The sequence below is a fragment of the Silene latifolia genome, chromosome Y (assembly GCF_048544455.1).
Source record: "Silene latifolia isolate original U9 population chromosome Y, ASM4854445v1, whole genome shotgun sequence".
Lineage (NCBI taxonomy): Eukaryota > Viridiplantae > Streptophyta > Magnoliopsida > Caryophyllales > Caryophyllaceae > Silene > Silene latifolia.
In genome coordinates, this window is record NC_133538.1 from 457,602,268 (window position 1) to 457,615,780 (window position 13,513).

The following is a 13,513-nucleotide window of genomic DNA, read 5'->3' on the forward strand; positions in this document are numbered from 1 at the left end:
TGCAAAGTGAGGTCAAAAGTGTCCCGGATCTTGCAAACCAAGGGATGCAAAACCAACGCGAAAATCAAAGGCCCCAACGGATCACCCCCGTCAACACCCCGACAAGACCACAAGCAGTGCTCCCCATAAAAAAGGCGGGCCGGGCTTGAATAACAAAACTCCACCCAACGGGAGAGAGCCGGGCACCGACGGCGGACCTCCCGAAGCATGGTCGAACGGTCAACAAGATTGAACGCATTCGAAATCAACCAAAACATGGAAAGCCCCACCTGTTCCCCCGAGCCTCAATGAGCCGGTTCAAGGCATGCAAGATAGCCTCTCCTCCACCGGACACACCCACCCCGAACTGAAGCCCATCAAAATAAGAAGATAAAGACGGGCCAACCATAGAAGCACCAACCTTAGAGACAAGCCGTCTCCACTCGTACCGACAAAGAATAGGACGAACTCCACCACCCGGTTTAACGAGTGGTGTGAGAGGAGCGCTGGCAATGTACTCACCTGCAGGAAGAGGGCACCGACCCTCAAGAAAAAGATTAACCACCCTAGTAATAGAAGTGATCAAATCATCGGAGATAGCCACAAAGAGCCGCCACTCAAACAAATCCATAAGGTGTCGAGCACGAAAACCATCCCTCCCACAAGAAGTACCACGAGGGAAGGTCCGAATCATATCCAAGACCACCGCGGAAGAGGCAACGAGAGGATGATGATCCCCAGACAGAGGAGGCAATGAAGGAGGTGGGGCGACATGATGCTTCTCACGCAGGGCCACGAGAGTGGCATCGGAGTAGGGGGCGACCCCAGAGGAAGAAAGCACTCGTACAGCAGCAGTATAATGGCCATCTGATATCTTCCGCCGGCATTGGCGGAGGTTAAGGTCACTCAAATTGAGATCCTCATCCATAGAAAAAGAAGAAGGACCCTCATCAAAGCACTCTCAGAATAACCGCAAACCTCCCCCGTGTGTCCCCCAAGCAAGAATAGCCCCGGCAATGCTCTCCTCCTGATGCTGACGCCGAATAGCAGTCCGACACTCATGATTACTCCGAGGAGCGAAAGTCCTGAGCAAACAAAGAGGTAAAGCAAGCAAACGAACCCAGCGGGAGAGATCACTAGGGGCATCAAACACCGCATCCAAGGCCCCTTTCAAAGCCCGAGCAAACCCAAGACGACACTTAGGAGGAATAGATTTCACAAAGGTCGAAGGCCCAAAGACAAAGAAACGATCCAAATAAGATATAGACCACCAAACGAGCTCCACACTATCATCGAAGAAACCGAAGTAGAAGGAGCCAAAGGTCTCGGAATACCATGAATATGGAAGGTGTAAATGCCATCAACACACCCCGGATGCTCCACAATATCACCCCGATTATGCCGACATCTAGCACCAAGAGTATGGGTCATAAAACACACCCCACACAACCGTAGCCCCATCCGTCTCAAAGAACTCTCGCATTGGAATAAACAAACAAACTATCGAAAGAGTCCGCGCGTAAGGTCCAACGCCCCGTCATGACAATGTCGGTCCTGCAAATGTTTCTTCCAAGCTGCCTTAGTAAGGCCCTTACCGAAACCATCCCGACACCCATGAAGACTCGAAAAAGGACAGTGGTACCGCACAAGCTCGGGCATGAAGGAACACACCACCAACCTGCACAGAAAACTATAGAGCCACCAACAAACACCACCTGAGCGAAAACCACCACGCACAAGCAGCTAAAAGCTCAAAATGTACCCGCTACTAGCAACCAAAAGGGCAGCCCAGCTGACCACCAATGCACCACCCACTCCGGTGGTGATCAATAATCAACCTAGAAAACCAACACGGCCACAAAGGCAGGCCGGAAAGGAAACCCAACTCCACAGCAGCCGCTGCCCGTATTACCCACACAACCAGCCCAACAGAGATGGCAGAGGTGGCCGGACAACGGAGAACAAAGAGCAACACAAGCAACAGCACGGGATGAAGGAAGGAGAAAAAAAACCGTAACCGAAAAACAAAAAGGAACGACAAACAAAGGAACGACAAACACTTACCAACCAACAGGTTGTCGGGCAAAGTTGTCAAACCACCCCTTTAGGCCGGCGACGTGAGGTCTGGTAGCCTAACGGTGGTGGCGGAGGAGAGAACCGGCGCAAAAACGACAGGAAGACCCCGACAATGACAAACTCTCCCCACAAATACCCCTGGCAGCGACGGCAGCCGTAGGAACCACCAAAAAACACCACCCTGACCGGCGTAAAGGACTGCTTTGAGTGGTGGTTGGAAACCTACAACGGCAGGAAGAAAACACGATGCCCTAAACTCCAAACCCCTGACAAGAAACTACTCGCCAACCCTAAAACGACAACCACCGATGACCCCAAGGCCGACGTCCAGAAAGGCCGGCGAGAGGCGGCAGTCACGGTGGTGATGGTTTGGGTGGTAGTAATGGCTGACGTTAGGGCAGATGGGAATCGCGTTTGAAATCGCGTTTGAAATCGCCACTCACCCTCTCTCTCTCTTTTTTTTTTTTTTTTTTTATTATTATTATTATTATTATTATTATTATTATTATTATTATTATTATTATTATTATTATTATTATTATTATTATTATTATTATTATTATATAATACTATTGTTACTATTCTACCGTGACCTACCCCCACCTCCACCCCCTTTATTTTTTCTTCTTCTTCCTGCAACAAAACAGGCAGCATCAACAGAGAGCCCGTACACCATTTCTGCCAACTCCCACCTCAGATCCCGACTCCATTTCTCAACCTTTTCCACTAATATTTACGCCATTAGCTTCCCCTTTTCATTCTCCATCTTTTGAGGTAAGAAAGGTCCCTGCTTTCTTCCAAAATCGCGACTGTCTTTCTCCTTAAGGCTCGAATCTCGTACTAATCTCTTTCGTCTTCGTGTTCAGGGCAAGCTTTGACAACTCAGTGTGATTTTTGAATCGAATTCGTGCCCATTAAAGAAGTTATAAGGTAACGGTGATAGGTTACTCGACAAAATATCGATATTTCACCCTTCCTACTCGTTTTTCACCTTTGTGTGTCGTAAAGTTTAGTCCTTTCTGTTTTCCTCTTACTTGTGGTTAAGTTCGTGGTGTTAGTAGTGATTTTGCGCGGCTGTTTGGGAAGCTTGAATTCGTTTCAAGCTGGAATCGAGTATGGGAAAGAGTTGTCGGGTTTACTGCGTGTCCCGTGTTTATGTGCTATCACTATTTCTGTTTTATTCCCTCCCTTAGCCTTCTTAGAAGAGATTTGCGTGGGCTGTCAGTACCCTGAGCTTGTTGAGTCCCGTCTTGAAATTAAGGGGGAAATGGACTGTTTACTCCTCTGTTTTGGGACAGTCTTGAGAACGGATGTATGCTACATCTTTGGACTATTTTTGTGTTGCTTTTACATGTCCAAAATCACCTGCTAGTACTCGTTTTATTGGGAAAGTTTCGTCTGGTTTTCACTCGTAAATATCGTGTCTAAGTGTCACGGTGTAGTGTGTGTTGGCGGGTCTGGTAGCCTGCTTTGTGGCTCTGTTTTGGGCAGGGAATAGTGGAGGTTTGACGCGGTTGAGGGACTGCAATGAGGGCTGTCCACGGACTGTCCTTAGGCTACACATGACAGTCTTGTTTAGATGGTTGTTGGAGTTGGTTGTGGCTTGGTTGGTGGCGGTTTTGGGGTGGAAAGCGTGGCTGGAATGGGTGATATAGGCGGCTGATTGTCGGATCGTTAATAGGGCTGCCCAATGGTTCTTTGAGTCGTTTTCACGGATGCTTTTGGCGCTAGTTTAGTTCGTTTGAAATTTATTTAATTTCCGTCTTGTATTTTATATAACGTATTTTGTTAATATCGTCCTTCTAAATATTTTATTTATTGGGCTTGTTTATGCCCTCAAATGTTGGGCTAGCTTATAAGATGGTATGGTCGTATGAATGTTCGTTAGCGATTATTTAAATCCCGTCTCATGCTTTATATAACTTAACTCGTTAAATATCGTTCATTTATATATTTTCCTCACATGATTTATAATTGTGGAATACATTATTTAATTATCTCAATTATATATGAAATGATATGTTTTCAGTTTAATATGAGACCAGTAAATGGCTTATCTTACCTTTGAGTCATTTATAATTGAATGCTTGTTTTGCTTATTATGACTGGTTTATTTTCGTTTGTTTACGTTTTTATTCAAGTGACAAATATTGAAGAATGGGTTACTTATTCATATTCATGATTATGATTTGGAATGAAATATCTCACTTGGATTATCGTCGGTTCATTACATGTTGTAGTCTCTTTCCAAGTTGATTCGTATCGCTTGGTTGAGTCGTATTCGTTTGATAATGCCTTTATGCTATATCGTATTGCTTGACTTATCTTTACGCCTCTTTCGGACTGTCCTGCCGATTGTGGGTTTAGCTCATATCTTCCGCCTCTTTTGGACTGTCCTGCCGATTGTGGGTTCTCGATTTACGATCTGTCTTCGAGTCTTGAATGTGGACTGTTCTGCCGCATGTCGAATTGGGGACCGTTCTGCCCCGAGAGTCTGGCTAGATTTAGACTAGGACCGAGTCTTGTGAGTACCATTTTCGTCCTACCAGGGGAATTATATATTGATATATGAGTAGTAAAGGTCTTGCTTGGTTATAGATATTGGTATTTGTCTTTCAAGGTAAGAGTTATGCCTTGTGTTATATTGTCTTGGTCCTATCGGATACTAGAGGTGAGCTATAAGCCCTCTAGTTGCGATATGATTATCGGGATTGTTGTTCCCATCCGTTCTTATGGTGAGATGCAAGCCATAAGTATGAATGTGACATTAGTGGCCACGTCCCGTGCAATGTTTGCTAAATGGTTTTCCAAGTAATGGCTACAGTTTGTATTCTTGTAATTTGCATTGATTGACCCCTTACTTAACTGCTTCACATGATTCGGATTCTAATCTCATATCTATGTTGTATTTCCTTGAAATGCGTGCCTTTTTTTTTTTTATAAATGATCGAATTCTTGTTTTTTATATTATTTAATTGTCTCACATGATTAGTTGAATCTTTATTATGCTAATGTTGATCTATCTTGGTACATCTCATCTAATTGCCATGTTTAAATATAAATACTTGATATTCATTTTTTTATAAGTATCTTACATGACTTAACTGTTTTAGTTCTTTGTTATGTTTGTTTCGACATTTTGTGGCTGGGAGAACCTTGAGTTACTCCCCACTGACTGTGGCATTCATGTTTACATGAATGACAGGTATTAGTTGGTGCATCTATGGGGTGAAGACATGTGTGAGCTAGCGAGCACTTTGGCCTTATAGTCGGATTATTAGGATTGCTTAGACTCACCTTTTATTGTATTGTCATTCGAGGGATATATTTTCCCTCACCTTGACTATCGCGTTTGTATAATTTAAACTTCATTTCCGCATTCTTTATTTATGTTTTGGATTTTAATGAACCCGCGCTTTAATTTTTAAAAGTTTCAAAAATTTCCTAATTTCCGCTTGAATTTATAAGTTATATTTTCCGCTTTATCGCAGGGTGTCACAACTACTCCAGGTCAATTTGCTCCACAGTCTTAGAAGCAGTAGTATGAGTACCAGGAGCAGCAGAAGTCACTTCTTCCTCAGCATCTGGTGCGTCAACAAGGCCACCTTCCCCCTCCAGACCAGGCAGCACGTCCAGGTTCAGACCCTCGGGAACGTCTGCAGCCAGCTTTTTCTCCTCTGCTTCTAGATCCCAGGCCAGATGCTGCCCATTATGAAACGCCTTTATGTAGCTGATTTTGATCTCCAGAGAAGCATAGGCAAGGGCATTCATCAGGGTGCTCCCAAGGTCGGCATTCTTCTCTTTCAGCACTTGCACCTCGGAGGCTAGAGAAGCTTTAGCGTCCCGAACCTGTGAGAGGCGAATCTCAGCATCAGAAGCACACCTCTTAGCATTAGAAGCACGCCCCTCAGTATCAGAAAGGCTAAGTTGCAGTTTCTGCTTCTGGGTAACTTCTTCCAGTAGCAGATTCAGAGCCACATCTAACTCAGCCTGGATCGTGAGCTTCCCTCCTTAGCTACATTCGCCTGCTCCAGAAGCTCAGCCTTTTCAGTTTGCAATTTGCAAACGCTGCCTTCCAAGGAAGAAATCTTCTCTCGCAGGAACAGAGCCACCTGCAGAGACTGCCAATCACAAGCAAGAGACCTAAAAAAAAAATGCCTCGAAAGTATGCTTGCCAGCACGGTCCACCAAGTCACTCAAAGGCCTTTTTCCATTACAGACCTAGGAGTAGAACACAGCATCCGGCTAAGCAGACTCGGGTCTCGTGTAGATCTCGACCTGCCAAAATCTCCTGGGATTCTGAGTGCTACTTCAGAGGGACCCCCAGGAGTAGGGGCCCAGAGACAGCAGACTCAGAAGCAGGGTTGGACTCAGAAGCAAGGTTGGGCTCGGAAACAGGAACAGTCCCAGAAGCAGAAATAGAGCCAAATGGTGGAGCACCCCCAGAGATTGGGGGCATGGTTGCAAATAGAGTAATTTCTATGGAAGTAAACTCGATGGCCGAATCAGTAGTAGGCCCTCTTCCTGGCGCTGGATCCGGATGCAGAACTAGAATCTGCCTTTCTCTTCTCAGCAGGCTTAGGAGCAGCCCAACGGCCCTTTTCCTCCTCTGAGTCAGAGTCATTTCCAAAGTAACCTTAGGCTTAGCAGATCTTGGAAGAAGGTGAGAAGCTAAGAAGCAGCAACAAATCAACAATAGTACAACAAATAAAGCAGAAGCAGAGAAACATATCATATGACATAGCATCCAGAACCTGGAAGACTAATTTCCCTCCTCATGTTGAGGATGAGAAGGAAAATTGGGGGCAATTGTTATGGGCAAAAATTACAATTTTATTAGGTGACGACGTGGCAAGCATCTATTGAAGGGGAGCACTTGGGGAGAATTACTGACGTGGCAGCTTATGGACCACATGATGAAAAGTAACAAACACACTTTTAAGGAAAATATCTCACACAAGTGGAGCATCTTTCGTGTAAAGCAAGAGTGGAAAAAGTCAAAGCTGTTACCAAATTAATTGGGAAAAAAGATAGAAATCAGGAACCAAAAGGGGTGGAAAAGTCAACTAACCATCTTCTAATAACAAGCAACTAATTCCTACTTTCCAGGAGCAGACGCAGGAATCTAGCAACAGAGGCCGGAAGGAGTTATAGATTTCAACCCTAGCCACAACAACTATACAAGAAAAGGCAACTCATATTGAAGGGGATCATTCAATACTCCAGCACACTCTCACTCGACAACCCGTAACCACTTAGCAATATTTCACTAGCAAATTAATCATTGTATTTCCTTACTTGCATAATATCCTCTCGATTATAGTGCTAAATTGGTGGGATTCCGACTCCCCTCGTGGTTGTTCCCAAATCGGGTTTTCCGCGTCACCAAAACCTTGCGTGTCAATATTTTATTTCGTCGTTCAAACGTTCACTAAATCCATTTTATTCATATCATCGTTGGTCGTAGATTAATCACTATCACTCACTAAATTAAATCAATAGTCGGTAAAATTTTACCAAAACCATGATGTTCTCTTCAATTATTTATATTTCTCTTGTTAGCAGGTGTGAGTAATCCTCCTTTGGGTTTAGGGGGATCTCAAGTAAGGGGTAGATGTTGTAAATGGGTTGTTAACATTTATGTTTTGGGTGATTTATTGGTCTTCATAAGCTTGCAGTGAAGGTGTTTGATGAAATGTGTAAGTGAAAGTTCATTTTTTATCAATATATTCTTAGTATTTCTTTGAACGAGAGTACTTAGGGATGCTTGATAGTGTGTTTGTGATGAGTTGATAATCAAAGTGAAAATTTTGAGTTCAATTTTGGAAGAGGCTAAGAAATTTGTCCCTTAATCCTAGACCCTCATCTATCCATTACTAGTTAACACCATTTCTAGTCTACCTTTCTTGGGTGAACCCGAATACCCTAGTTTTCCATCGATTGTTTACATATCATTATCTTAGTCAACTTGCTTTTAGTTGCTCTTGTCTTAGTTTAATTTCTTCCACCAATTTCCTTCCTTTTCGACTAAACTTGGATTCAAACAAATTAAGTACAACTCCACACCATCCTCGTGGTTCGACCCCGATTATACTACTATAATTGGGTTATTTACAAATAATTTTTGGTGCGAGAATTGACGGCAAAACTCGGTCATCAAAATGGCGCTGTTGCCGCCAGAGACATAAATCCTATACTTAGCCAAATTTTGAACGCAAAAGAAGTCCAAACTGAAAAGGGCTCACTGCCGGCAGCCGGCACAGAGCAGCAAGATGCATTTCAGCACCTACCCCTCATTTGTGACCTAATTTCATGGAAGCCTATATACACCCTCTCATAACTCACTTGTACACACAACCCTGGACTACTAATTATTTCCAAATTTATGTTAAGCATTCCATAATCAAGCACTAATCTTTCTTTAATTAACTTTAATTGTAACACCCCAACACACCAAGGTGCCTTACCAAGACCATCCTAGTATATCAAGGTGCTACGATCTCGGTTGCCCGAGGTAAAGTATATTACAAGTGACCATGAAAGAACATAATTTAAAGCTCAACTGTTTAAATGTAAAAAACCGAAAAATCGAAACCAAAAGTACTACAACTGGCAAAACCAAAATATCCAAAACTATAGAAACTGTCAGCGGAAGACCAAAGACTCCAAAACAAGTGATGACTCCATCCCAGCTAGATCCCGTGAGCTAACCATAGAAGTGCCTGATAATCAACTGCTCACCATCCCCGAATGTATCACCACAGTTTTGTAAAACAGCAACGGGGTCAGTCAACTGATTAACCAAAATAAGAAATGCAACAAAACAATATCTAAGCAAATCATTACACATCCCTCCAACTTCAGTAATCTCCAATCATTGACTACACACTAAAGTGTGTAGCCCTGCCAGATTACCCATCGCAACAGGTAATCCACACCGCCAGTGGGGACCGCAACCTTACCACCTAAGTCAACTACAATAGCGAATAACGTATGTCCATTAATGTGCACATCCCCCTTGTGACGGGAACCACAAGGGGGGAATCAAGGGCGTGAAGCCATTCCCGATGATGACTCCACTCAGCCGAGGACGCACCTCGAGAACCACAAACAACCAAACCAAATCATCCAATATATCACAATTACAATAATCATATTAATCATGCCAATAAATCAACCATCATCATCTTATATTCAATTAATTAGGCAACTGAGTAGGGAAAACCCTACCTTATTAGTGAATCTGTGATCAACAAAGAACATCGGAAACTAGAATTGTTCCTCTACAAACTCGTCACCTAGCAATAATCACAACCATACTCTATGTCACAATCATACCAATAAACCCCCTTTTCTCAATCTAAACAATTAGGGAAAAACCCTAAGGGACAACATACTAATAAACAAGGTACTAGAACTTACCAACGAAATCGATATAGAGAAGATAGATGAAGACTCAGGATTAATCAAGCCTTAAGAGTGATTAAGGTCATTAGAGAGATGATAGGCGTCGTTAGGTTTACAATAAAAGTGATTTGTAAACTAATAATACGAAATTTATAACCTGTAATCATCTTAACCAAAACCGCGAAAATAAACCTGTCAGACCGGGTACTCGGCCGAGTACGACCTACTCGACAGAATATCTCACTACTTGGCCGAGTGCTCCTAGATAGTAACCTGACCAGAAGTCACACGACAACCTGCTCGGTCGAGTTCCACTTACTCTACCAAGTAATTAAGGACCGGAAAACCGTGGTATTACAGTCTTCACTCCTTAAAACGAACTTCGTCCCCGAATTTCATACCATACTCAAACAAAAGCAACAACAACTACCCAAAGATACTAACAACACCAACTATGACCAACCAACAACCCAACTATAGCTCACACAACCAACAACATAACCAGACCGACCTCAAACTAACCCAAAACACACATGCGACCATCTCCTACCCTCCCTTAAAAGACAACGGTTATGTCCCCGTAACCAAACATACCTGATAAAAAAGGTGTGGGTAGAGCTCTCTCATAGTCTCCTTCAGTTCCCAAGTGGCTTCTTCCACGTTTTGATTAGACCATAGAACCTTAAGTAATACGGTCTCACCATTCCTTGTCTTGCTTACCTTACGATCCAAGATCTCCTTAGGAACCTCTGCATAAGTTAGAGCCTCATCTAACTCGATATTCTCAACCTCAAGTACATGTGACGGATCACTCACATACTTGCGAAGGTGTGACACATGAAGCACATTATGGACCCGATCAAGCGATGATGGTAAAGCTAGCCGATAGGCTGCCTCACCTATCCGGTCTAGAATCTCATAGGGCCGATGAACTTCTGACTCAACTTTCCTCTCTTGCCAAATCTCATAACTTCTCGCATAGGTGACACTTTCAAGAGGACCTTGTCACTTACCGCAAATTCAATGTCCCTACGATGCAAATCCGCGTAACTCTTTTGTCTATCTTGAGCTACTTTCATCTTTTGACGAATCAATTGTACTTGCTCAATCATATCTTGTACCATCTGTGGTTCTAAGATTATAACTTCAGCACTGTCATCCCAACAAACTGGACTCCTACACTTCCTGCCATACAAAACTTCAAAAGGTGCCATCTCGATACTAGAATAATAGTTGTTGTTGTATGAAAACTCTATTAATTCCAGCCTATCCTCCCAACTCCCACCAGATTCCATAGTATAAGCTCGTAACATGTCCTCTAAAGTCTTGATGGTTCATTCAGTTTGACCATTTATCGCAGGATGAAATGCTGTACTCATCTTTAAGGTAGTTCCTATCAATTCTTGCAACTCTTGCCAAAACCGTGATATAAACCTCGCATCTTGATCCGACACTATATCCTTTGGTACCCCATGTAACCGAACCACATACTTCCTGTATCCTAAAGCTAGCTGAATCTTACTCCAAGTATCTTTCATTGGAATAAAATGAGCTGACTTCATTAAATGGTCGACGATAACCAAAATCATATTATTACCTTGCTGAGTCCTTGGTAACCCCACGATGAAGTCTATGGAGATCGACCCCCACTTCCATTCCGGTACCTCAAGTGAGAGAATCTTACCTTGTGGTCTCCGTTGCTCTCCCTTTACCCTTTGACAAGTTAAACATCTAGCCACGAACTGAGCAACATCTTTCTTCATACCGCGCCACCAAAACGTCTTCTTCAAGTCCTTATAGAGCTTGTCTCCACCCGGATATACCGAATAAGTAGTGCAATGAGCCTTTGTCATGATCAACTTCTTCAAGTCAGTGTCATTAGGCACACACCACCTCCCATCAAATGAACAGTCCCATCTGTGTGGATAGAAAACCTCGAAACTGTACCACTCTTTACCCTTGACTTCCACTCTTGAATCTTGGGATCAAATTCCTGTTTCCTTTTGTTATCATCATAAAGTCCAGGCTCTATTGTCAAATCGCCGATGAAATCACCTTTGCAAATCATATAAATCCCTATCTTAGTCATATCATCTTTTAGTTTCATCAAGGACATAACGGTACATAACGAATGTACAATCTGACGCATGTTCAACTCCTTAGCTTTCCCCTCATGATAATGATTTTCATATCGTAGTCTCCGATTAGCTCCATCCACCATCTCTGACGCATGTTCAACTCCTTCTGAGTGTAGATGTATTTTAAACTCTTATGATCTGAAAACACCTGAAAGGTCGCCCCATAAAGATAGTGCCTCCAAATCTTTAGAGCAAAAACCGCTGCACCCAGTTCCAAATCATGAGTAGGATAGTTCTCCTCATACGGCTTCAGCTGCCTCAAAGCATAGGCGATAACCTTCCTATTCTGTATCAAAACACATCCTAACCTATTCTTTGAAGCATCGGTATAAACCTCAAAGTTCTCACTTCCCTCAGGTAGAGCTAGAACGGGAGCTGTGGTCAAACGCTCCTTCAATGTTTGGAACGTCGTTTCACAACTCTTATCCCAACGAAATCTGGTCTCTTTCCTCATCAAAGCTGTCATAGGTCTGGTGATCTTAGAAAAGTCTTTCACAAATCTCCTGTAGTAACCAGCTAAACCCAATAAAATCCGTATCTCAGTAACATTCTTCGGTGCTTCCTAGTTTGACACTACCTCAATCTTATTAGGATTCACTGACATACCCTCTTTCGAGATCACATGGCCCAGAAAAGCCATTCTCTCTAACCAGAACTCACACTTAGATAACTTGGTATATAGCTGATTATCTCGCAAAGTCTACAGTACTAACCTTAGGTGCTCCTCGTGCTCCTCCTTAGTTTTAGAGTAGACCAAGATGTCATCAATGAAGACAACCACAAAACTATCCAAGAACGGGTTGAAGATCTGATTCATAATATCCATGAATACTGCTGGTGCATTAGTTAACCCAAAAGGCATCACCAGATACTCATAGTGACCATACCGTGATCGGAAAGCTGTCTTTGGAATATCCTCAGTTGCTATCCTCAACTGGTGATAACCCGACCTCAAATCGATCTTAGAGAACACTTCTACGCCACTCAGCTGGTCGAAAAGATCATCAGTCCTTGGCAAAGGATACCTGTTCTTCATGGTGACATATTTTAACACCCTATAGTCGATGTAGAGCCTCATACTACCGTCTTTCTTTTTCACAAACAAAACCGGCGCACCCTAGGGTGATACACTAGGTCGAATGTACCCCTTGTTCAATAACTCTTTAAGCTGCTTTTTCAACTCCTCCAAATCCTTAGGTCCCATGCGGCATCGAGCCTTAGATATAGGTCCCGTCCCTGGTTTAAGCTCAACACTAAAGTCGATGTCCCTCTTAGAAGGTAACCCTGGTATCTCATTCGGAAAAACATCCCCGAACTCACTAACCGCTGGTATATCTGCTGCTGATGGCTCTTCCATATGAGTATCCCACACATGGCAAAGGATTAAAGGACAATTATTTCTCAAACAGCAGTTTAAGGTCATCACTGCCATCAACTTCATCTTGGGCTTTACAACAAACCCCCTATACGACACTTTGGCTCCCTTAGCCCCCTTTAAAGATAATCTTTTCTGTCGATAATCTATATTAGCATCGTACTTACCCAACCAATCCATCCCGACTATAACCTCAAACCCCTCCATAGGAAACTTTAACAAATTGACTGGTAAGTCAACTTGCCCAACCATCATAGAGACCCCTTTATATAACTTTGTGCATGACACGGACTCTTCCGAAGGTATAAACACGTTATATTTTACTAACTCATACTCTCCCAAACCCATAGCTAAGGCATGACCCCTAGACACAAACGAGTGGGTTGCCCCTGAATCAAACAAAACAAAAGACAACGTGTTATATATGAAAAAGAAAAGTACCAGTAACCACGCGAGCATCATTCTCAGCTTCCTATTAGCCCATCATAAAATGTTTATCGTTGTTCTTCTAACCTCCACCCTGAACCGTAGTGGCTGA

General features: G+C 43.1%; 1 protein-coding gene across 1 annotated transcript; it reads right to left on the minus strand.

Moving 5' to 3' along the window:
- Positions 1–12,717: 12,717 nt before the first annotated feature.
- Positions 12,718–13,227, minus strand: LOC141632847 (uncharacterized). Its single transcript, XM_074445356.1, has one exon. It carries the CDS (start codon positions 13,225–13,227, stop codon positions 12,718–12,720), a length of 510 nt encoding a protein of 169 aa, XP_074301457.1.
- Between the last annotated feature and the right edge of the window lie 286 nt (positions 13,228–13,513).